General features: G+C 49.7%; 1 protein-coding gene across 1 annotated transcript in view; it reads right to left on the reverse strand.

The window, feature by feature from the left end:
• The window catches only part of LOC102184573 (liprin-alpha-1-like), a 118,225-nt gene that overhangs the window by 73,363 nt on the left and 18,914 nt on the right, over positions 1 to 25,948 (reverse strand). Inside the window, 11 exon segments of the mRNA XM_018065858.1 lie at positions 4,904 to 5,076; positions 5,927 to 6,069; positions 7,640 to 7,780; positions 12,309 to 12,540; positions 14,345 to 14,441; positions 14,491 to 14,569; positions 17,680 to 17,812; positions 21,349 to 21,461; positions 21,997 to 22,113; positions 23,504 to 23,650; positions 25,582 to 25,728. Of these exon segments, the coding sequence (XP_017921347.1) occupies positions 4,904 to 5,076; positions 5,927 to 6,069; positions 7,640 to 7,780; positions 12,309 to 12,540; positions 14,345 to 14,441; positions 14,491 to 14,569; positions 17,680 to 17,812; positions 21,349 to 21,461; positions 21,997 to 22,113; positions 23,504 to 23,650; positions 25,582 to 25,728 (1,522 nt within the window).

Below are 25,948 nucleotides of genomic sequence, written 5' to 3' on the forward strand. Positions count from 1 at the left end.
TCATCTCGTACCTCTTCCCATAAAGCTGGCAGCTGAGGGAATGAGGTAAGTGTAAAACTGGGTGACAATAGACTGTGTGAATATGTGATCTGGAGCTCTGTGAATAGCTGAGTAGCTGTGGAGTAGCTGTCCCCATGTCGGCGTTTCTGTCATCGAATGTGCCGTTGATGCTCTAGTGTGACCGTCCCCCCCTCCGGGTGGCAGGGACCCCCACGTGGCAGCCCCCAGGCTTGCTCTCTCCAGCTCATCCACCCTCTAGAAGTTTCCCCACCCTCAGTAGGAGTGGGCGCTGCAGGTGTGTGTGTGTCCTCGTGCCCGTGTGATATTGCACGACTAACCACAGTTTGTGTTGGCACGCTTCCTCCTGTGCTCTTGGGACCAAGCAGTGTGGCGGGAACACAGAGGCTGGATTGTGCTACAGTCAGGACTTACTCCAGCTGAGCTTTGTGGTGAGTACACGCCGGCCTGGTCCCATGGGGGCACGGAGGCCACTCCCTAGGAGTGGAGGGTCAGCAGGTCTCCAGAGGTCGCGCCGGGAGAGGAGCCCTCAGCAGCAGAGAACGTGACCTTGGCTCTCGCCTGCCACCTGAGTGGTCAGAACATGGCCCGTCTCCCTCGCGTCCGTGCACACGGTCTCCCTCCCACAGCAGCAGTGCTGCTGGCCATGCCCTGCGTGCACGTTCTCGGAGGGAACAGGGCCCAGAGCAGCAGGGGTCACAGGGCTGCCCTGCCCTGGGCCTCTCCATCCAGAGGCCAGTGTTTAACACAGAAGTGCCCGGCATCTGGGGTCAGCCACCGCTGAGGGGCCACCCTCCCTTGCAGGGGCTGCTCTGGGCGGTCCTCTGGTGGGTCCAGCCCGGGAGCCCAGCCCTGCTCGAGCCACACTGAGAGTAGGAGGCTGTCTGCTCTGTCCTGTTCACGTCTCAGCTAGAAAGCTGGATTGGGTTTTAAGTTTTTTACCAGCAGCTTTTAGCTATATGTCAGAATAAAGTCAGCCACAGAGTTCTCTCCTTGATCTGCTTGGTCCTTCACGTTTCTCTGAATTCTCAAAGCAGCTGAAGCCCACAATGGGGTGGGGCGGGGTGTCTGGAGAGGAGGGCCTCGGGCACCAGCTGCCATCCCAGGACTGACTCGTCTATGTGTTTGTTTCCAGTTTACCCGCACTACTTCTGTAGGTGATTATACAGCGTCCAGAATACGACAAAGGCTACATTTTGAACTTGATGCAATCTTTAATCTGTCAATACTTGTTATATGGACCATAAGATATTTTATTACAGAGTTTTTAATTAGTGAAAAATTCATGAATACCATAGAGAAAATATTTTAAAATTTAATGTTTCTTATATTTATGTAAACTTATGACTTCATTTATATACTTCCTTTTTCTTGTATATCCAGGCTATGAATATCCGTTCAGATCAGTTCATGTTCTGATACCTGATTTTAGTCTTTCAAATGGTTGTACTGTAATACTTGTCTGTATAAATCCTATGAACAAATATAGGGCTTTTGCAAAGATGCATTTATTGTCATTATTCTTGTTTAATTTTTAAATGTTAAGCCATGAGAGAAGGGGTTTTACTGCGATTGTAAAATCATCATGACACGGTGTGCATTATCCTTCCAGAATGTAACCAAGCTCTCCAACAATCACTCTGAAATGAGCGAACTTAATTTCAACCAATTATTGTATTTCAACGACTGACCTAAACTGTACTTTGTTTCTGGGAAGAAATGCTTTTTGTCTGCAGCATGAAGCGATTTAAAAGTACTGGGTGTTAAATGTGAGCTTTTAATGAAATTTGGGCTGAAAGGATAACTAGAAGACGACTATGACAATCTCTCCTGTAACCCAGTCTCTGTGGACCCAGATCCCTCCTCTCCGGTGAGACTCTTCGAGGACCAATCGCGATGCCCTGCACCCGCTGCGGAGCCATCGAACTGGACAGTGAGGGCGCCACCTCCCCGACAGACAGACAGCAGAGTGCAGCTCTGACAAAGGCCTTATTTTTCTGATGTAAATCATCTTTTTACATCTGTTTGTAAACATGTTTAAAGAATGGACCTAGGCATACATTTTTAGATTTTGATGAGCATAGATTTTTGGCAGTATAAATAAGTGAACCCTCCTCTACAGCACAGGACCAGTGCACATTAAAGGACATTCAGACCCTAGATGCCTGTTCCAGCATCAGGCCTCCCAGCATGTCCTCCAGCATCATAGTGTCTTCCCAGCATCAGGCACATCAGGCCCTCCTCATCCCTCCCCCAGCATCAGGCCCTCCATCCAGGCATCCAGCATCAGACCCCCCAGCATCAGATCAGGCCCTTCCAGCATCAAGCATCAGGCCAGCAGCATCAGGCCTTCAGAAGCATCAGGAGCATCAGGCCCTCCCCCAGCATCAGGCCCTCCCCAGCATCAGGCCCTCAGCATCAGGCATCATCCAGCATCAGGCCCTCCCTCCCCAGCATCAGACCCTAGTCCAGCATCCCCCCCAGCATCAGGGCCAGCATAAGGCCCTCAGCATCAGGCCCCAGCATCAGAGCATCAGAGCCCTCCCCAGCATCAGGCCATCTCCCCCAGCATCAGGCCCTCAGCATCAGCATCAGCCCTCCCCCAGCATCAGGCCTCCATCCCTCATCAGCATCCAGTCAGCTCAGCCATCCTAGACATTACCCCAGCATCAGGCCCTCCCCCAGCATCAGGCCCCCTCCTCCAGCATCAGGCCTTAAGTCCAGCATCAGGCCCCTCCCTCAGCATCAGGGTGGCAGCCCCACTTGTCTGACGCTCCTGAGCACACTTAGGCAGCCCCAGAGCAGCAGGACAATAGCTCTTGCAGGATGTGCATCTTTAGGAAGCACCTGCGGAGCAGCAGCAGCTGGGGTCTGTTTCAGGCCAAGGAGAGGCAAAGAAGAGGCACTTGTGCCAGAGGCAGCGGTGGGTGTGGGCACGTTCCCCAGCTCTGCTGCCTCCCCGAGGGGGCTTTGCTCTCCTGCTCTTCTCACATGCTCACTCCAGGGCCCCAGGGCTGTGTCCTTCCAGATTCACGGTCTCCTTGATATCTCAAGCCCAAGTCCTGAGTTGCGTCCCAGTCCGACGTGGCAGAGGGCTGGGAACACCCAAGTTCAAGGGCTGAAAGGATCCCAGGGGCACAGCCGGGCCCCAGCGGGTGGCAGAGCAGGCGATGAGGGTGGCCGCCCACAGAGAGCCCCACAGCAGCACTGGAAGGAGAGCAGGGATGCCTTAGCTCACCTGGGGACGCTGCCTGGCCTCAGCACTCAGATGTCACCCCCAGCAGCTCTGGGGACACAGGAAGCCGGTGAGTGACACCACGCCACTCGGGCCGTGTGGGTGGGCACTGCTGACCATGGCCTCGGTTTTCATTCTGGTTCCAACTGTCCCTCCAAGGGCTGGCGGGCTCCTCCTCCGAATGGCACAGATACTTTGTGGGTGAACACATCCCGGCTTGTTTCTGTCGGCACTGTTGTTCGCTCTTCGTGTGTTTTCCTCTTTTCATCCTGTGCTTGCTGCTCTTCCAGTTTAACTTAGGAGCAGCCCCCTTATTTTCTGCATTTCCTAGTTGTCAGCATTCCCTGGGGCTTTCCAGGTGGCGCTAGCGGTAAACATCCTGCCTGCCACTGCAAGAGATAACGAGAGATGTGGGTTCGATCCCTGGGTTGAGAAGATGCCCTGGAGAAGGGCATGGCAACCCACTCCAGTATTCTTGCCTGGAGAATCCCACGGACAGAGGAGCTCCTGGGCTACAGTCCCTGGGGTCACAAAGAGTCAGACACGACTGAAGCAGTTTAGCACACACTCAGGTTTTAGTTCAGTCACTCAGTTGTGTCCAACTCTTTGCCACTCCGTGGACTGGCAGCACTCCAGGCTTTGCTGTAAGTCACTGTCTCCTGGAGTTTGCTCAAACTCATGTCCATCGAATCAGTGATGCCATAGAACCATCTCATTCCTGCGGCATCCACCAGAGAGGTGGCTGGGGCTCGGCAAAGTGCATGGTCCCACTGCGTGGATGTGAACCTGCCCTCACCACTGCCTCACCGCGTGACCATCACTGTCTCCTCCCCTGCAAATCGGGAGGTGGCAGCACCTGCTTGGTAAGGGGCACACACAGCATCTGGTATACAATCAATGCACCATCCAGCTCAGTGTTGTATTTACTAACAAGAGGGATAGCATTGAATAATCTGCTCCTTTTTTTCTCTTCCCCCTTCACTGTGCTCCAGACCACATCTGTTTGACTCACCCTGTAAATCCCACACCCAGCAAAAAGAAGACACTCAACAAATATCTGGCTGAAGAGGCAGGAACATACCCTGTCCTTAAGGAGATGAAGCCGAGCGAGATGGGGCCCTGATGAAAACACTGTGTGATGAGGAGACCCCAGGAGGACCTGCGTGGCTGTAGGGCTGGGGTGGGGGGCATGGGCAGAATCCCTCATGAGCCCCTGGGGATGGGGAAAGTGGCAGGAAGGAGGGGATGCTGTTCCTTGTGGGGTGCCCACAGATTGTACCTCACTCCTCTCTGATGAGCACTTAGGCCGTTTCCAAACACTTGTCACTGTTCTGGAGGAAACAGTCACTGCCCGGCTCCTACTCAATCCGTTTCGTAGAATACGTTTCTCATCGGAGTATAAGCATCTGCTTTACTCATTCCATGCTCCGTTCATCCACCCATCCAGCCAGCCATCTGTTCATCTACCTGTCCACCCATCTACTCATCAACTGATCTGATCATCTCGGACCCTAGAGAAGACTGACGCCTCATCCGCTCCTCCCAGGAGGACACACAGCGTGAGTGACAGGAGCCTCGTGGGGACAGCGGGGGAGACACAGAAGGGACATACATGCAGACCCTCCTCCCTCTGAACGGTGAAGCACCCACCTGGTCCTAACGCCTCCCTGCTGGTGTGTCCAGGCCGGCCCTTTTCCTTCTTGCCAAACCAACGACCGATGGAGGACTTGATGCCCTTCTTCTTTGGGGCTTTCTGCAGCGAGTCCTGGCTGCTGTTGCTGTTGCTGGGGTTGCCCCCGGGACCGTCCTGAGAGCCTGTCGCGCTTCGGGGAGAGAAAACGACCTTTAATTGGTACCCTTGTGCAAACACACACCCCTCCATAAGACCTACTCATAGAACTGGCCACCCAGCCACACCCACGCCTCAACCTCGCAGCAGACAGTGGAGTCTCCTTCACCAACCACACTCCACATGAACGATGCAGGCTTCCAGCCACAAACAATGGCCCCAGGAAGCTGAGATTCTCTGACTGGAGCTCTGCCCCAAGGAGGGCTTCACTCCAGACGAGCTGGTGCAGAGGGCGCCCAGACCCTCCCCCAGGGTCTCTGCTTGGCAGGTGACGACGCTCCCAGAGAAGGCGAGCTCCCCAGTTCTGGGCAGTTCCCCCCTCCTCCTGCAGGGTGACCGTCCTCGGCCATGGCAGGAGAGCGACGGTCACTGTGCAGGGCTGCTGGGCAGGTGACCACATGTGCCCTCCATCGAGGGCTGCCTGGCTCATGACGGGAGCTCAGCAGGTGGGGGTCTGAATGAGGACAGTGTCAGTCACAGGAGGGGACAGACAGTCTCCTGAGAGGAGACCCCTGAGGAAAAGGGAGGGACCCTCAAGAGCAAAGCCGAGAGGCACGGAGCTGTAACCATCAGGAACGCGCCCCAGGCCTGGCAGACCTCTAGCAAGAGCGGGAAGAGTCCTCCCACAGGAGTCAATACGTAGAGACAGATGTTTTCTAAAATCACCTAGGTCACTGAGCTCTTCTACCCCAGCACCTGAAGTTCACCACTAAACACAGGCACCGAATCCAGTGGGATTCCTTTACAACCATCCTTGCAACTCTTTCAAGACAAGAGGCCACAGGGCTCCTGAAACTGACGACGAAGGCGAGCAGGCCCCTTACTTGCGGGTGTCCCTGATGTCCTCGTCGCTGGCTGTGCGCAGTGAGCCCGTGAGCCGGTCCAGACGAAAGGACCGCAGCGAGGTGGAGCTCGAGGTTTCACATTTGATGGTGTCATCTTCTACCTCTTCCTGTATAGCTGGCAGCTGAGGGAGTGAGGTAAGTGTAAAATTGGCTAACAATAGACTGTGTCGAAAAAGGCTATCACACAGGCTTTACTGTTATAACCAGAAACTTACTTGAAAATATATTAGCTATGCTATCCACCAAGTACAAAAAATGCCTTGTTCTAGCTTAATGCCATCTTAAAGGACTGTTTGTTCAAGAGTAGCGGGGCTGTGGAGCAGCGAGAGCACCCCACTGAGTGCAGAGACCCCGGACGGGAGCCTCCCTGCAGCCGGGCTCTGCACTCCCTGAAATCCAGCGAACAGATGGCCCTGCCAGGCAGGACAGCAGAGCCACGCCAGCACCGAGAACCCTGCATGGCATGAACTGCCCTGATGAAAGGACTGTGCTCATCGCCAGATGCTGCTCAGAAGCACCACTAGCAAGAGTAAGAAACCTCTCAGCAAAGCCGTCCAGACCTTTCTATTTGAAGGAAAAAGGAAACAGCTTGTACCACCACCCAAGATCATTTGTAGTGATGATGCAGGTTACTGAACCCATGACAACAAGTGAAACACAGAAAAGGTACCTAAGCCCTCCATGCGAACACCATGTGTCTGGCTTGTATTTCTCAGTAACATACAGACCGGGGGCTACACACTGAAGTGCTTACACCCAGTTTGAGTGTCATTTGCTCCCGGTGGTTTACATGAAGCTCTCCTAGGTCTTCACTAAGAAATAATCTTGTATCAACCTAGAAGGGGTGGGATGGGGAGGGAGATGGGAGGGAGGTTCGAAAGGGAAGGGATGTATGTGTACCTATGGATGGTTCATGTTGAGGTTTGACAGAAAAGAACAAAATTCTGTAAAGCAATTATCCTCCCATTAAAAAATAAACTAATTAAAAAAAAGAAAAAGATGCTCTCGCCTGGACTCCCAGCTCTTCCGCTAGTCCTGGGTCTGAAGATAGGAAAGACACTGGTGGCAACAGTGTGGGGAACAGATGAACCCCTCGGGGTCCAGACAGGTCTCACTTACACATTTGGGTGTGTGGTTAAGTAGGGGAAGTTTGAGGAAACATGCATGGCAAGTATTTTTATAAACAATGAGTGTGTTGTTTTAACCAACTAACCAGTCCTTTTTTAATGGGATTCTGTAAAGAATACTGGTCCCATGCAGCCCCACAGGAGCTTGGTGACAACAAAGTGACTTAGTGCAAAATACAGCTGAACTCATTCAACAGCAGCTGGATAAACTGGGCACCCTCCCCTGACCTCTACCAAGAAACCTCAGACAACAGAAGGCTACAAAGGCTAGAAATTATCCACATGGAACTGAACGGGGATCAATCTCAAATTCAAGTGAAAATAAGCACTTATAAAAATCAGAAAACAACAAAGAACAGAGCAGGGAAGTGACACACCTGGGTTGACTGTGGACTCAGTGGAGACAAACAGCTGCCTTAGAGTCAGGGACCACGGCCAGCCCCTTCCCCCGGGCCTCCTCCTAAGGAAGGCTCTGGGTCCGCAGCCTGGCCGCCCTCCCCCAGGATGGGAGCCGCCCCACTGGTGCCCACATGACTAGGATGGGCAGTGCCGTGTCCTCACTTACCAGGAGGGCAAAGCAGGCCACAGAGTGGGCGAGCGGCACACCCAGGTCACCAACCCCAGGGTGATGGCGCTGCTCTGCTGTGCCCAGCAGAAGGGCTCCCGGGCACTGAGCTGCCTGAACTGGAGCACGGCTGCCCGAGTCCTGCAGGAAGGCCCCAGGAGTGCTCCATCAGCGGGCTGGGAGTGGGAGAGGGACAAGGAAGGCCAGCCCTCGGGGCACTGGACTCCAACAACAGGGGCTCAACCAAGTGACCAAACGGGAGAGGCAGGGAGCTCCCTCCTGATGCTCCCTCCATCAGGGATGCCGTGATGGACACGAGAACCTCTGGAGCAAAATGGGCTGGACGGCACCACAGGAAGTGTCCAGGCTCTGATCAGACCAGTCCGAACCACACTGCTGGGTGTGGGAGCCTGGGCACGGTGCTCGGCCTCTCTAAGCCTCAGTGTCCCTGTCTGCTGAATGGGGATAACAGCAGCCTGGACCTCACCTGGGCGTCTGCGGGATTAGATGACAGACTCGGAAAGCACTCGACACGGTGCCTGGCGCACAGAGCCTCCTGCACACTGCTACCCACCATCATTAAATTGGCTTCCCCCAAATCTAACTTCTATGGCTCTGATTCAGTCATTTGTTTAAAAAAAAAACTCTAAGCGGAAATTCCACGGTGGTCCCGAAGTTGGACTTGGCACTTTCACTGCCAGGACACTGGTCTGATCCCTGGTTGGGGAATTAAGATCCCATAAGCTGTGCAGCATGGCCAAAAAATGAGTAAAGAAAAATTTTAAAATAGTAAATAATACTGTGTCTATTATAAATAAGCATGAGATGATTAGAAGGCAAACAAGTGGGAGACAGGCAAACTGTTACAATTGTCCCAACAAATGACCTATTTCCAACAGAACCATCAGCACCCAGTGGTGGGTGAGTTTCATTACTTCCATTAAAATGTCAATTATTCACCAGTACATAACCACACAGTGTTCATTCATGAAAATGATAAGGACTCTCTAATACTTCACAGAGAAACAGAGGCATGCTAAATTACTAAATAGTTTACCTTTTGACAATGCTTCCTTAAATCACTAGGCTGATAGATGCATGTAAAGAAATGAAGAGAAACCAGATTTCTTGCGACTTTGAAGCTAAAAATTCAAGAATCAGTACAGACAAACACAGTATAGCAAAAATGATGGCAAACATATAAGTGAGATGAACATTTAGAGAATATGTAACTGGAAATAGAACATTTCTTTTGACCACAGAAATTAAATAAGCTATTCAAGATTTACAAGAGAAACACTATAAATTATTACTCAGGAAGATACAATTCTATTACAACATCATGACCTATTAAAGCACAGCATTCTGTACAATAAAGGCCCTTAACAGTTGTCTATTCTCAGCCAAACTTCTCTATAAGTTAGTTTCTCTTCATAAAAAACATGTTATACTTTAAAATAGTAATTTAACTGATGAGGAAGTTACCATAATACCTATTTGAACACTGAACAAATCGAACCATCTATTGGACATTAACATAAAATGCTTACCTAGAATTTGATTTAAAAGTTCTCAAAATAAATGTATTAAAGCAGGTTCCCTGTGAAAATATGTAAGAAAGAAAGCTAGCATAATAGCAGGTGCAGTCTTTACATCTTATTAACCATAGAAGATGCTTTTTTAAAGAGTCTAATAGAGACATTAACTGTGCAAAAGCTGATGAGATTTATAGTCTTAAAAACAAGTACCAACACCTTATCTTTGACAAAGGAGGCAAGAATATACAATGGAGTAAAAATAGTCTCTTTAACAAGTGGTGCTGGGAAAACTGGTCAACCACTTGTAAAAGAATGAAACTAGACCACTTTCTAACACCTGCACACAAAAATAAACTCAAAATGGATTAAATATCTAAATGTAAGACCAGAGACTATAAAACTCCTAGAGGAGAATATAGGCAAAACACTCTCCAACATAAATCACAGCAGGATCCTCTATGATCCACCTCCCAGAATCCTGGAAATAAAAGCAAAAATAAACAAATGGGATCTAATTAAAATTAAAAGCTGCTGCACAACAAAGGAAAACATAAACACAGTGAAAAGACAGCCTTCTGAGTGGGAGAAAATAATAGCAAATGAAGCAACTGACAAACAACTAATCTCAAAAATATACAAGCAACTTATACAGCTCAATTCCAGAAAAATAAACGACCCAATCAAAAAATGGGCCAAAGAACTAAATAGACATTTCTCCAAAGAAGACATACGGATGGCTAACAAACACATGAAAAGATGCTCAACATCACTCATTATTAGAGAAATGCAAATCAAAACCACAATGAGGTACCACTTCACACCAGTCAGAATGGTCTGCGATCCAAAAATCTGCAAGCAATAAATGCTGGAGAGGGTGTGGAGAAAAGGGAACCCTCCTACACTGTTGGTGGGAATGCAAACTAGTACAGCCACTGTGGAGAACAGTGTGGAGATTCCTTAAAAAATTGCAAATAGAACTACCTTATGACCCAGCAATCCCACTGCTGGGCATACACACCGAGGAAACCAGAATTGAAAGAGACACATGTACCCCAATGTTCATGGCAGCACTGTTTATAATAGCCAGGACATGGAAACAACCTAGATGTCCATCAGCAGATGAATGGATAAGAAAGCTGTGGTACATATACACAATGGAGTATTACTGAGCCGTTAAAAAGAATTCATTTGAATCAGTTCTGATGAGATGGATGAAACTGGAGCCGATTATACAGAGTGAAGTAAGCCAGAAAGAAAAACACCAATACAGTATACTAACACATATATATGGAATTTAGAAAGATGGCAATGACGACCCGGTATGCAAGACAGGAAAAAAGACACAGATGTGTATAACGGACTTTTTGACTCAGAGGGAGAGGGAGAGGGTGGGATGATTTGGGAGAATGGCATTGTAACATGTATACTAACATGTAAGGATCGAATTGCCAGTCTATGTCCAACGCAGGATACAGCATGCTTGCGGCTGGTGCACGGTGATGACCCAGAGAGATATTATGGGGAGGGAGGTGGGAGGGGGTTCATGTTTGGGAACACATGTACACCCGTGGTGGATTCATGTCAATGTATGGCAAAACCAATACAGTATTGTAAAGTAAAATAAAGTAAAAATAAAAAAGAAAATAAATAAAAAATAAAAAGCAAATAAAATGAAAAAAAATTTTTTTAATTAAAAAAATAAAAATAAAAACACAACCACAATTAAAAAAAAAAAGCAAGCACCAACACAGAAAGGATATTGTGTCAAAAGTCCATTAATTCTACACGTAAGAAGATCATTTCTTTAGGTAAGGATAATCTCATTTATGAATGACACATGATATGTGGTTTAGAATCCATCTACATTATGCTTGTAACTGCATAGTGATATGCTAATTCAAACTTACTGCTATGGGGGAAAAACACCATTTGATGAGACATGAAGACAAAGCACAAACCCGACTAAGGGGACACCTGCTGTGGACCACAGCACTGCTATGACCAGAGCAGGTGGGAGGACGGGGAAGGGGAGATGGATGGGTCAGCTGCAGCCTCGGGGCGAGGCGGGGCAGTGGTGGGAAGCTGGGGTCTGGATTGACAACCACTGAGCAGACCACAGGATGAGCCAGGAAATCAAAACCAATGATGAAAGCAGACACACCGTCAGAGAACGCCAACAGCAGGACAAAATAGACAGAACTGTTCTTTTACAAATACTCGGAAAGAAATCAATCGTGAAACTACAGAGAAATCGTCACAGAATTTTAAATATCAACTAATTAGCCAACGATGCAAATTATAAAAAGTGTCTCCAAAGACCACAAAATGGACTAGTTACCACTTCACATGCCGCTAAATGATTCACAGTTAATTTAATTATATGCCGACTAACAGTGCAGCTAACATGAAACGGGTGGTAACCAAAAAAACGTGAAAATACAAGCGCAGTTACAAAGCAGAGTGTTGTAAACATGAGTTCATGGGGAAAACAGCAATGCACTCGCAAAACCTAAGCTAAACATGGAGGAAAGCTGGAACATGCGCTTTAGAGCCGCTCACTCTCTCACCAAAAGCCCTAGGTCGTCATCCCGTTTTCAGACTCGGAAGAGTGAGGAAGCCAGACTTCTTCACTGGGGCCCTGGGGCTCCGGGCTTTTAACCTGGTTTCACACGCAGAGCTGGCCTGAGCGCGCGGCCAGGCCCATCAGCGAGCAGACCACTTGAGATTCCTAAGCCAGGGGTCCAAATATCAAGACTCATTTGTCGCTGTGTGATTATGGAATGATTTCGCTCAGTCGTGTCCGACTCTTTGCGGCCCCATGGACAGTGGCCTACCAGGCTTCGCGGTCCATGGGATTTTCCAGGCAAGAATACTGGAGTGGGCTGCCATTTCCTTCTCCAGGGGATCTTCCCAACCCAGGGATCGAACCCGGGTCTCCTGCATTGCACACAGACGCTTTACCGTCTGAGGCACTAGGGAAGCCCGATTCAAGACTAGGCAGTTTTAAAAATCTTAGACCTCTGAGCGTAGCAAATGTGCCTGATTTTCTTCTGGGTAAAAAGAGAAAAAACAAACAAAAGAAAACCAGTGTGCTCGGGGAGGGACGTGGCAGGGAGGAGGCAGACACATACCAGAGTCATGAAGCCCAGCTTGTCTTCTTCTCGCTCAGGGCTGGGCTGCCTCCTTTCGGGCATGGAGCGCCCTCTGCTGGGCGGGAAGGAGCCGGCATGCGAGGAGGCGGGATCCAGGTTGAGGGAGTTGGAGGAGTTAAAGCGCCGAAGGTTGCTGAAGCTCCCACTGCCCACCCTGCTCTCAATCCCCTCCGCCCGCTGATCCGTGTTCTCCTTGTCTTTTTGGATAAACCTAAAGCAGAATAAAATCATCACCTGCCTTTGTCAGCAGAGGAACATGTCTGGACAGCAAATGTGGGCTTGCACTCTGTGTCACGATTAGCAAATTCCAGGAAGAGTTGCTCAATTAACATCTCAGCAAAAAGGTTCAGCTTTCCCTCTTTGGAATATTCTCAAACTTAGAATCACTTATCATTGAGTCTTACAAAGTGGCCCCTCATCATTCACGTTTGATTTGACTTATTTACTCTAACATTCTGATGGGGCCTGGGTGGTGACTCTCCCTGTGAGGAGATGCCTGAAGCTGACCACCTTTACCTTCCCTGCTCTCAGGGCCAGGGATGCACGTCAGTGCCTCAGAGCTTTTCCGCTGGGAATCCGGAACTCCGTATAACCAAAACAGCCATTCACGAGCAAGCTGGAGTTTCTAAACACAAGTCTCCAGACCAGATGAAGTGCTGAGTTGCACGTTTCATTTTGTTTTAAGCTTGTGTATGTGCAAACGCATCACTTGATGAAGTTCTCCACCAGCTTTGTGTGAGTTTCTGGATTCAGGTCAATGTGCTGCATTGACCTAGAATTCACAGTTACTGCTCTTCTCCCCTAATGTGTCATGGATGATTTTACATACAGATTAAATGCATGATTATGCAAGTAAACTGATTTTCAAATTAAAATACAAGATCCTTACAGGTAGTAAACTCTCCAGTTTCACTTCTACTTATACATCTTGAAAGTTTTTCACTGTTGACAAGTTGATGGACAGAATTTACCATTTACATCAAGTCAACTTGTTGCATAAGGAAAAATCATTTTTACCTGACAACTTGCTGTAAAAATAAAAATATTAACACATAACTGTTCCAAATTTCCTACGGGGATGAGGAAAGACGATCTTTCTGAACTTGTCTGTGCTCAAACACGGCCCACAAAGCAGTCTGTCTCAGCGTCAAAAGTACAGGCGGCACCATCTGCGTTTGCTGGTTGTGCCATTCACCCCTGCCTTTTCCCCGAGCCCCCCGCACTCGACCGGCAGGAACGGGCACCTCGCCATGGGTGACGGGATGAGAACAATCTGAGCAGCAGCTCTGCCAGGTCCTGTGCAGGGTCACCGGGCCTGCTGGCCACTCTGAACGTGGATTGGGGACAGGAGGCACAGCTGTGCAGGTGTGGCACCAGGCAGGCCTCGGGGCCCCAGCCACCCGGCTGCACCCAGACCCAGGGCCCCCTGCTCACCACGAGGCGGGCCTTTGGGTTCTATCCTGTTTTGTAAACTGTTCTAACTGCCAAGACTGGGTCTAAAGAAAACATTTTAAATATACTGATGAGATGAGAAAAACTCAAACACATGTCCTTGGATCACTGTCTTACAACAAGCCAATCTTCACAATGTATTAAGTTAAAAAGGAAAATGCAGATCTGAGTGGGAATTTGCCAAGCCCAGAACCCCAGCTTTTCTGTTCCAGGTGGCTTTTCACCAGAACGTAGAAGGCTCCGAGGGACACACGAGGGTGAACCCTCAGTGCTGGAGGGTGCACAGGCCACAGGGGACACTGCCTCGGCACCTCACCCACCTTGGGGCCCAGAGCTGAGGGGGGGACACCCCACAACGCCCCCCCACAGAGTGCTGACACCACACTGTGGACAGAATGCCCTGGCTGACTGAGCTCTATAATCAAGGGCAATCTCAGAACTGAAAATTCTTGAAGCAGACCTGAAATCAGCTTTCTTACTACAGAACACTCAGACTTCTCTAAGCAGAAGACAGCTCCTCAGAGAAGCCGAGTCTCCGGGGAGCTGGGCTCCGGCGTACCCACCAGATCTCTTCGTTGATCCTGTCCAGCTGCTCCTGAATCCTCATGGCCAGAGTCTCAGAATCGGCATGCCCGATGGGCGACGGCAGAGCTGGCGCAGCTAAAGAGGGTGACCCCGTCGCCCTGGCCGTCTGACACGCCCTTGTCACTCTTGAACAGCTGGCCCACGTTGGCCAGCATGCTGGCTTGCTGCTCACGCTCCCGGTCCTGATCTTTCAGGGGCTGCACCTGGGCACGAGAGGACCACGTCTCGTCAGCAACATTCTGGGCACCTCAAGTCTATCAGGAACTGAACACAATTTTACATGGAAGCCCTGACTTTGGACAAATGGGCCATGCTTATGAGACACTGCCATCTCTTAAGCGAGCAGTACTGAAGAAACGGGCAGGAGGAGAATCCAGTTCCTAGATGGCCTGGTGACATTCAGGTCTCAGCGTGGATGGAAGGCAATCCTATGAGGTTATTCACAAGGGTGGGCTGATGGAGTCAGAGACAAAAACCGAAAATTACAAAAATATATCCTTGCTTCCATCAGCCAGGCTGAAGGAAAATTAGAAAAAAAAACCCTTCAGCTCCGCAGCCACTGGGTCCACCCCACCAGTCATCACTGGTACTAGTTCGCCAAGGAGTGCCGTCCTCGCGGGTTCCCAGCCCTCCGTTTTCCAGGCTGGTCTGAACACGCACAGACAGGAGTGAGCAGGGGCAGCCAGGGGATGGGAGGGCCAGCCTCCCGTGGCTCTCCTCTCAGGGCACAGGCCCTCGGGCTGTTCTGGGGATGGCCCCTCACACCGCAAGGGCGCCTCTGTCATCTGAGACGCATGCAAGAGTGCCTGCTGGGCCCCGTGCCGCCCTCCCGCTCTCACACCTCACACCCTTCTCTCCGCAAATCTCCCCCCTGCCCCACTCTCACCCAGGTCCTGCCTTGTTTTCCCAGACATGACCTCAAAGCAACGGAGGGGCAGCCTCGAGCTGCTGGCTTGCCGGCTCCCTGTCCCCCGAGGCCAGTACCTTCGCTTTCTGTCTTCGTCATGACCCCTCCCCAGGGCTGCGACACCCCTTTTCCTGGCTCCAGGACCACCTGCCATCTTTCCTGCTCCGCTCCGGCGAACTAGCTGCCTATGGGTTCACCCCCATCCGCCCGATCAGCACATCCTCTCCATTCTCTCGCCTTAAAATCGCACATTTTTGAACTTTTTCATTCTGAGAAATTGTACTCTAAGTGTTCCATAGCAAATAGAAACACTCAGAACAATACTAACCCTTCTAAACCATAATGAATAAGAAGTTACATCTCAGGTGTAGAAAAGCTTCTGGAGGAAACATGGCAAGCCATTGACGACAACGAAGTCTATAGAGAGAAGCTGGACTTGGGCTCGGGGTTCGGGTGGTGGGGGACAGGACTCACTCTATTGCCCTCGGCTCCTCTCATTGCTTTAGACTGTCTCCATGGACCTCACATGCATTCCTGGGCATTCCTCACATTCATTCCTCTACACCCCACTTCACTTCCTCACGGGGTCAAACAAGTCAAACGGCCAAGTTTCCGAGTCACTCGACTCAACCTGGCAGCTCTGTGCTGTCGGCCACGGCAGTCACTCGCCTTGTGCAGCACACTGAGGATGTGACGCAGGCCGGTGCAAAGCTCGATGTGGAAATCACACAGATTTCAAGACTCGCAGTGAAAAAAGCATGTAAAGCAGCCTGCTCATTTTTAGGAAATTTTAGATTGTGTATGTGGCTCATATTATCTCTCTGACGGACAGCACTGTCCACGTGAAAGGCTCATGCTTTGTCTCAGCTTTCGGGTGAACCCAGAAAGGACTACTTAGAATTCTGAACCACACACAACGGCCACACACTCTAAATCCGCCTATAATGCAAATCACATTCAATGTTCAAAACCAAAAACGCTATACACGTTACAGCAGTGGACTAGCCATAAGGAAAATGTAACTCCACTTCCGCTAAGCATCTGCAGTAACTGTAACAATGAACCCAGCTCAGTTCAGCTCTTCACACATTTCTAAAGGATTTAGAGATTTAAGGACCTTGTCGTTTTGCATTTCTTCTAAATGCTCTTTTGCATTTTCAACTTCCCATAGGAGAGAATTCTGAAAAAGATACATACAGTGCTTTAGGAGTCAATTCTTAACAGACGTTGCGTGGAGTGCAGGGATGGCTACGCTCCTGTCTGAAAGCATAAAGCACCTCGGGATGAAGGGGCGGACCTCGCGCCCAGAGTGAAGTGTCGGCACGAAGCCAGATGACAACTGTTAACACTAACTTGTACACAGAAAAACTCCTCCTTCCCCGACTGATCTTCTAGATCCAAGGAGGCCAGGTCCCTGGGGTAAGTGAAACTGCTTTATACTTGCTTTCAGCTTTTGCAGTTCAGTGGTCACTCAGGAAACTGGCACAGGTTTCACATGTAAAATTCAAACCTGAGACAAAACTATCCCCACTTCAGGGCCAGCCCACAGGTCAGGGTGAAGTGAGCTCTCTAGTGAGGTGTGGGTATCATCTTGGGTTTTGTGGGGGAAAAATGTGCCGCAGAACTTGTAGTGACCATGGGACTCTCTCAGACAAGCGTCGCCCAAGCCCGACCTCGGCGACGGTTCTGAGCCTCGACTTTAGGGCACTGGTGCAGCTGGGACAGGTTTTCACAGAACCTCCACCAGACTGTTGCCCACTGAGCTGCTCTGATAGAGGTTCTCAGACATTTTCCAAAGCAAATAAAAAGAGAGATGGCTGGAGTTGGAATATGAGAATGCTTGCTTTTACTTACTTCAATCTTTTCTATCACATTATATAAAAGATCCTGAACTCAACTTATTGATTTGGCTGCATCGGGCCTTAGCTGCATCATGCGCGATTCCTTTGATGTGATTGCCGCGTGGCACGTGGAATCTTAGCTCACCAACCAGGGATCGAACCTGCATCCCTGACCTTGCAAGGCAGGCTCCCAGCCACTGGACTGCCAGCAAGCCCCAGAAATAAACTTCTAAGAAAGAAACGAAGGGGTGAGGGTGGACCTAGAAGAATGTTCTAGCACAGCGGCTGGTAACATCGGGGCCACTGGTGATTCCGCCTCACTGATGCTTTCTGGAAGGGTTGCGGGCACACATCTATGTCTGTTCCTTTACGCACTGCCTGTGGATGCTGTCACGCTTATTGACTAGCATGAAATGCTGCTACTCTAACCAGTAAAGACATTCACTCTGGGCTGTCTATGGGAGTTTTCAAACTCCTGTCCTAGAGATTTTTCCCCCACACAGACAGGGCCGAGCCAGGCCAGGCCACATGCGCCTCTTGTAAAGGGGCCGTGAAGCTGGCTCACCTTATCCTCCAGAGCAGCCATTCTCTCCTTCAGATGAAGCTGAAGCCTCTCATCTGAAACAGACAGAAGCTGATCCACGGTATCTGATGAGTGTTCGTTGTGTTCTTCATTCATTTTTTGCTCTTTGCTTTGCCTAAAACAGGAAAAACGAAAACTCATAAACTTCAAGAGCAAGTATAGTCGTTCTTTTAAAAGCACCAGGGAGCCGTGACGTGAGCGGCCTGTGCCCTGGTTCCCGAGGCGGTCCCCTCCCACGGCCACCTCTGGTGGGCTCTTGAGCATCCCCAGAGCAGACGGGCGGGTGCAGAGGGAGGCAGGGACTTCACTGGTCAAAGGTCACTCCCAACACTTCTCTTTGGCAGAGCACCTGGGGGACCTCAGTGTCACCAGCCATTTCCTGTCGAAGCGGCTCGAGGAGCAAGCAGATTTACACTCAGAAACAAGTACACTTGAAAGGGGATCGGCTTACACACACGTCGGTGGAGGAATTTCCCAGTATATAAACAGAAGCTTGATTCTGGATTAAGGGTGTAACATGAATTCAATTTATAAAGCAAAAAGTGAGAAAATTCATTTTGGAAAAAAAGCCAGTGGAGATAGACTTCCACATTTTTTTCTTTACATGAAACATCACTTGAATTCTTTGTAATGATTGCTCTTGTTCAGTCCCTCAGTCGTTTCTGACTCTTTGTGACCCCATGGACTATAGCTCGCCAGGCTTCCCTGTCCTTCACTATCTCCCAGAAGTTGCTCAAACTCACGTCCTTCGAGTCAGTGATGACATCCAACCGTCTTGTCCTCTGTTGCACCTTCTCCTCCTGTCTTCAATCTTTCCCAGCATCAGGGTCTTTTCCAGTGAGTCAGTTCTTCGCATCAGGTGGCCAAAGTATTGAAGCTTCAGCCTCAGCATCAGTCCCTCCAATGAATAGTCAGGACTGATTTCCCTTAGGACTCATTGGTTTGATCTCCTTGCAGTCCAGTGGACTCTCAAGAGTCTTCTCCAACACCTCAGTTCAAAAGCATCCATTCTTTGGTGCTCAGCCTTCTTTACGGTCCAACTCTCACATCCATACATGATTACTGGAAAAACCATAGCTTTAATTAAGTGTTCCTTTGATGGCAAAGCAATATCTCTGCTTTTTAATATGCTGTCTAGGTTGGTCATAGCTTTTCTTCCAATGATAATTCATATTCAGTTCAGTTCAGTTGCTCAGTCATGGTTGACTGTAGGACCCCATGGACTGTAGCATGCTAGGCTTCCCTGCCCATCACCAACTCCCAGAACTGCCATCAAACCATCTCATCCTCTGTCATCCATTCTCTTCTTGCCTTCAATCTTTCCCAACATCAGGGTCTTTTCCAATATGAAAATTCATATTGAAAAACTGGAAATAATTACCTCAAGCAATTTTTAAATGTAATAACAAAGTTGGAAAGTCTGTGATTTATAAAATGAGCATCAATTTCATGGTTTAAAAAGCTGTTTTAGGACCTACTGTATAAAAAAAAAATGGAGAGAAGACAAAAGAATGCCATATTTGAGATTGGCCCTGTGTTAGAAATTGCTGAGGCCAATTGATTGGTCATGGGCATTTACTACACTACTCCATCCACTTTTGTGCATGTTTGAAATATTCCATCATAAAAAATTAAAAAACAGGTTGCTGCTGCTGCTGCTAAGTCGCTTCAGTCATGTCCGACTCTGTGCGACCCCACAGATGGCAGCCCACCAGGCTCCGCTGTCCCTGGGATTCTCCAGGCAAGAACACTGGAGTGGGTTGCCATTTCCTTCTCCAATGCATGAAAGTGAAAAGTGAAAGTGAAGTCGCTCAGCAGTGTCCGACTCTTCACGACACCATGGACTGCAGCCCACCAGGCTCCTCAGTCCATGGGATTTTTCGGGCAAGAGTACTGGGGAGTGGGTTGACAGGTTATTTTCTGCTAAATATTTTCTGTTAAAACAGTGTCTTCTCCAGCACACAATTCAAAACATCAGTTCTTCAGTGTTCAGCCTTCTTTATGGTCCAACTCTCACATCCATACGTGACTACTGGAAAAACGATAGCTTTGACTATATGGACCTTTGTCGGCAAAGCAATGTCTCTGCTTTTCAATATGCTGTCTAGGTTTGTCGTAGCTTTCCAAGGAGCAAGCATTTTTTAATCTCATGGCTGCAGCCACCGTCTGCAGTGATTTTTGAGCCCAAGGAAATAAAACCTGTCACAGCTTTCCCAATAAGGCATCGGCATTCAAATATTTTTAAAGCAAAACGAAAGTTTACTTTGAATTGGGTTAGTCATAAACAGCATCCCAATCTCAACAGCCTCTGAGCAGCAGTTCTGAAAGTAAGGAAGTGCACCCCTGATCGGGAGACATTGCGCTCTCTACTTAGGGAGCCTCACCGAGGTCTCATGATGGGAGTCAGAACCACAGCCCCCTGGGAGCCCACATGTGAGGCCCTGCAGTCCAGGCCCAAGAACACAGCTATGGTGGGGACAGTACTGACACCTGAGGCTGGACCTGGGATCCCCACTCCATTTCCTGGATGGTCTGTACCGCTGTGTGGCCAGCCCTTCCGGGAAACCTGTCTCAGGGCTCTCTGATGAGAGCCTCCACCATCGCCCTTTCCTGGCGGGCCTTCTGTGGCAGCATAACTTCCGTTCTCCTCCTGCCTAGGAGCAGCCATCCTACACACACACCCCACGTCTGGACCAGCAGTTTGGCATGTGGGACTCCAGCGCCACGTCCGAGGCAAGCACCTCCACACCTGGGCACCATGCCCTCCGTTTGACGGGCCTCAGGCTGGCTCCCTCAGGTTTGAGGGCCACTCGTAAGGTCCAACTGTATGCTGAGCAGCTCCCCGGCCTGGCTGGTCAGAGCAACAAGCGTCCTCCTTGAACGTGGGGACCCCCTGGCCCCTGCCCACCACCTAGGGGCGAGCACATCTGGCCCTGCTCCCGAGGTTGGGTGCCTGGATCAGCAGACAGGGCCACACCCGCACACTGGACCGCAGAGACAGGAGCGGCGGAGAAAGGCAGCGCGGGCCCCGCCCAGCCGCGTCTCCGGCCCACAGGCCCCTCTCCTCCATGCTGCTGGGTCTCTCTCCCGCCTGTCGGCCAAGAACAGCGTCAGCTCCGCTCTCAACAACCCTGTCCTGACGGCACGCGGGCTGTGACCACAGGGGCGGCAAGCGGGCCATGCTCTGTGCGGACCACTGGCCCCGGGTTCGCGGGGGGCACACCCACACGCCTGCTCACGCAGCCAGCGCGGCTTCATGTGTGACACGTGGGTGACGGAGGGTGCTGGTGACCGGCTCGTGAGAGGAGAGGTGCTCCCCCTGGCCCCAGGCCTCCTCCTCAGACTGCCTGGGGCGAGCCAGCGCGGGCAGCAGGCAGTGGCAAGCACGGGACACACGAGAGCACACGTTCTTCCTTCCTAAGCTGGGAGGTGAGATCGAACAGTTTCGCCTCCTTAGTGGCAGAGCTTCCGGAAGACAAAAGTTCAGACTGCAAGGCCGACCGGGGACAGACAGCAAAGATGCCAGGGGAGAGAAGAAACCAGCCCTTGAGGGGAAGATCACAGGCAGAAGGGCGCCCCCTGGCGGCTGTTAGTGACCCTGCTCAGGGAGGGTTTGGCAGCACAGGACACCACCCGGCTCCGGAAACCGGCCAGCCCCTCAGGCGCTCCCTGAGCTCCAGGCAACGCTCCAACAGCCAGGCCAGCACAGGCCCGGCCCGCCTCTCCATGCCCAGCCAGCGCCCACCAGCATTACGGGGCAACACCTTTCCAGCCAGAAGGACAGGGTGGCTGGCTGGCTGTGGGCACCATATCCCCAGCAGCGCCACGTCTCCTGGACGCGGCCTCTCACCCGTGGGCTCCCAGGGACTGCAAGCTGGGAGTGGGGCCCTGGGTCTGCACCGTGCCCTGCTGTGACTTATTCAACAATGTATAAATAAAGAGTTAAAACTGTGTTCATGACAGAGCTATTTTGGCCATCTCTTAAGGAGAATGGGATTTTTCTTGTTCTTTATCCTGCTAGGCTTTGAGCTGCTGACTGAACTCTGAGCAGCAGTGACTCGGAGTTGAAGCATCCTGGGGACACACAGAGCACAGGACAAAACTGGAGGGAAGTTAACACAGGGATGACACGGGAGCGGGGACTGTCTGACACTCAGGGAGCGCTCCCATCGCAGAGGGGCAGTACGACCCCCGTGTCTGCGCTCCTTTGTGGACTGAGCAGCATGGGGAGGGGCACGGTGGGACAGCAAGGGAAGAGGCCCTCCCCACGCCAGCCCCCCCGGGGACCAAGAGCAGCACCTTGGAGAGCGCAGCCACCGGCTGAGCCAGCTCAGCCACCACTTCTGTCAGCATCTGCTGCAGCTTCTGGTCTGCCAGCTCCAGGCACTCCTGCAGCTGTCGGTCTTTATCCTCCTTCTACAAAGGGAGAGCAGAACATCAAAACAGGCCAAGTGGTGTAGCCTCTGCCATTGTTAGTAAGCTGAGACAAAACCTAAATGCATGTGTCTACAGGATTAGTTCTGTTTCGGAAGCTGCGTCACGGTAATTTTTCTCTCATTGTTCCTGGGCTTGGACTCAGTGGGCAGAACATCTCCTGCCAGAGTATTTGCTCTTCCTAAACGTCTCCAAAGAAGTCTTTAAAAAAAAGTTCTTATATATTAAAGAAGATCAGGTTTCTGTGGAAGCTATTCATTCTTATTGACAAGTTAAGGGTCAGTACTGACCCTTCTTAAAACATCACCAGAATCATCATTTGAAGGGAACCCTACCGACCGCAGATGGCCATGGGCTTGTAAGCCAAAATATGGCTTTCATCTCCTCTGAAATACAGACCTGATCAGAGTGTGCCTGGGGAAATGCCAGTCAACTAATATCTGTAAATGCATGATTATTCTTTTAACAGATCTTCTTACTCTGAAAAGTTTCAGTGTAGAACATTTAGACAGATTCTTTTTTGAAAAAGCAAAAAAAATGAAATGATCTATAAGCTCGGATTCCTGAGAGGTTAGCAGTTATTTCTAAGCAGCTTTCTTATTTTTTCTGTGTGCGTATTACTCTATGTACATACATAAACAATAAGATGTGCTTTAAAACCCTCAGAAAACAACAGCATATGGTACGTAGTATTTTCTGATCTGCCTTTTACAGCCATTATTTTGTATATCGGAATGCTCTTAATTAGCATTCCACATCATACATTTCAATGGCTTTCTAGTATTTTATTTTTGTAGTGGGTCCAATGATACACTTTGTCACACACCAGACTGACTCACTTTGTTTTGGAGAAGCCAGATTTGGTTTTCCTGATTAAGTCCTGATTCTGTGAGACCACACAGGAACAGGAGCAAGTAAAGCTCACCAAACCACAGGAAGTACAAACCCTAATCAGACTGGAGCTCTAACCCTGCCCTTTGTCACAGTGACCCCAGTTCCCAACAGGCAGCCAGCTGCTGTGAAGTTCCCTGCTGCTCTCTGCTCTTTCAGTAAAAATGCTAACAAGCCAACAGATTCAAGTCAAGTAAAACAAGAGTCAGGAGTGGAATTCCACAAAATGGTCAACCCAAATCCCAAATAATTCAAACCTCTAAGTTGCAGTCACCCTCAATTTTTTAAAAATGTATTTCCTTTCAGTATAGCTGATTTCTCATGATGTACATCCACACTTTTGAACGCAGTATTTTAGGGTCATAAGAACTTTACACTGGGACTTGATTTCCAACATGGGAGTCACATGAAAAGTTCTTTACCTTCCTTCCTCAGTATTCACTACTACAGAAGTCAGACACAGTTCAGGAAAAGCCATTACCTGTCGATGCATAGAATCCTTATTTGCGATTTCATTTTCAAGTTTATCATGGAGGTTGTGCACAGAGATGGCTTTGCGCTGTGCACCGAGGTAGCGTTTCTCAAGTGTAGTGATTCTCTTCTCCATGTCCTCCTTCTGGGCCATAGCCTACACCAGGCATTGCAGAGGAGAAAAGGGAAGTCATTATCATAGAATACTCCTGATACACTTAAGAGTAAAAAAGAGGGACTAAATCCTCAGTTTCAAATCAAACATAAAATTAGCATCCTCAAAATTAAAGTCTTAGACAGGGCAGTTTTCTGAGATGTGAGCAAAAACGCGCCTACCTCAAATGTCACATTTGCCACGATGGCACCCATCTGTCTTAACGTCTGTCTGGCCACTCGATTTACCAAGCTTCTTTTCTACATCATAAACCCAACCAGCAAACAAAAAGTACACTAAACTCCTCTGTCATTGCAAGAATTCCAGGAGGGAAGGTATCTGGCATGAAATGAGGATCTCTGTCTCCTACACCATACAGGCGGGCTTGACCCAGAACAGGGAGGGACCTTCAACAGATCCTACAGGGAGCTCTGAGGCTCATTTCCTCAGGTAAAAGTTGGAAAAATCTCATGCAATTTCCTCAAAATTAAATAAGAATATTAATGAGTAGAAACAGAAGTCAAAGAGTTACACAACTGGGAGCAGCCTTCTCAAGCCTAGTTCTTCTCAAGCAGTTACACCCCATGTAGGAAACGCTCAAACCAGGAGCAGAGCTTGCTGCCGATGCGACTCCTGTCCGGCGGCTCAAAATCCATTTCAGGTCCCTCCGTGCTCACTAAGTAACCGATGTTGTCCTAACATTAAAAGTGAAAGGTCTTAAAAACGCTTTTCCCAGAATTCTCTATGTATTCATCTCTGCCACCTAATCTCCTCCTGTTGCCAAACAGTAGTGTGAACACGTTATACAAACATGTGCAAATATTTCTGTTTTGAGTTCTCACACGGAGCTACTAAACAAGTACACCTGCTGTACCACATGTTGGAGGGGTGCACTCTGAGACGGTCTCACGGGGGAGGGGTGGGGCAGGGTGGGCGCTGTCTCTCTTGCGCAGAGAGGAGAGGCGAGGCTCACAGGAGGAGCCTGATCCCCCAGCTCTCTTCTGTTTTCACAGTGACACTTAGGGAGCTTCTCATAAATCACGACACGCCACAGACATGACCGCCAGAAACATCCTGATTCTGCATGGTTACACAGCACGGGCCTGAGGATCTGAGGGTGAGCAAACGCCACTCGACTTGTCTGACCGCTGGTATCACTGTCACACATCCTTTCAAGGAGCGGAACCTCAGAAAACTAGAGAAGATGGCCAGGCAAGCTGCCTCAGCAGGGCCCACACAGCATACTCCCATCTCTCCAAGAGAACGGGCTCCACAGATGTTCAAACTCATCTGCAGTGAATCAGAAGGAAATTTCAGCATCATCGGGAATATATTCAGCAGGCAGGTAGGGGGATGAACTGGGAGACTGGGGTTGACATATATACACTACTGATACTATGCATCAAGTCAACAACGAGTAAGGACCTACTGAACAGCACAGGGAACTCTATCAGTGCTCTGTGGTGAAGTTAATGGGTCGGAAACCTAAAAGACAGGGATATTTGTGTGTGTGTGTGTGTGTGTATATATATATATATGTATGTATATATATATATGTATATAATTGATTCACATTGCTGTACAGCAGAAATTGACACAGCAGTGTAAATCAATTCCAATAAATGAATGAGTGGATGAATGAATTTTTTAAAAAGGAACACACTAGGCCCCCTAGAACTTGTGGAAATGAGGAGTCCACACCCAGGGTGCAGCACAGCGCTAGGACTGCCCTCATGTTGGTCCACTGCCAACGGGCCGCCTGGACCAGGCCTCTTCTACCCCAGAGACCTCGACGCAGAGGCGGGAAGGCAGCCAGTGGCGGTCTCGCCCGTGCTCTGCTCTTGCTCAGGCAGCCATGCCAAGGCTGAGATCACGGGGAGAACAAGGGACCCACATTCCGCCTCAGGACAGCAGACACGTCCACTGTCACTCACTTCACGGATGTCCTGCTGTAATTTCACTTTCACTTCCTTGGAATTCAGGAGGTCCTTCCTGGCCATGTCCAGGTCCTTCTCCAGCTCTGTTATGTGGGCAGAGAGGGCTGCCAGGCGGTGCTTCATCTCTCTCTGCTCCCGTGACTTCTTCTCAATTGATTTCCTGGAGCGATCACCTGAGCCAGGTCTTCGTCACGGGTTCTCTAAGTGGGAAAGGAAACCTTAGACAGCCTTGTGTCTGGAGGGAGGGAACGCAGCACTTCCGGGGAAATCGGTGAAGTCAAAACTGCCTTCTGCTGCTCTGGAGCTCACATGACCCTCACGGCCACTCAGACCTACATGATGCATTGGTGAAAGGTCTCAACAG

This window comes from Capra hircus, chromosome 21 (assembly GCF_001704415.2).
Source record: "Capra hircus breed San Clemente chromosome 21, ASM170441v1, whole genome shotgun sequence".
In the NCBI taxonomy this organism is placed as follows: domain Eukaryota; kingdom Metazoa; phylum Chordata; class Mammalia; order Artiodactyla; family Bovidae; genus Capra; species Capra hircus.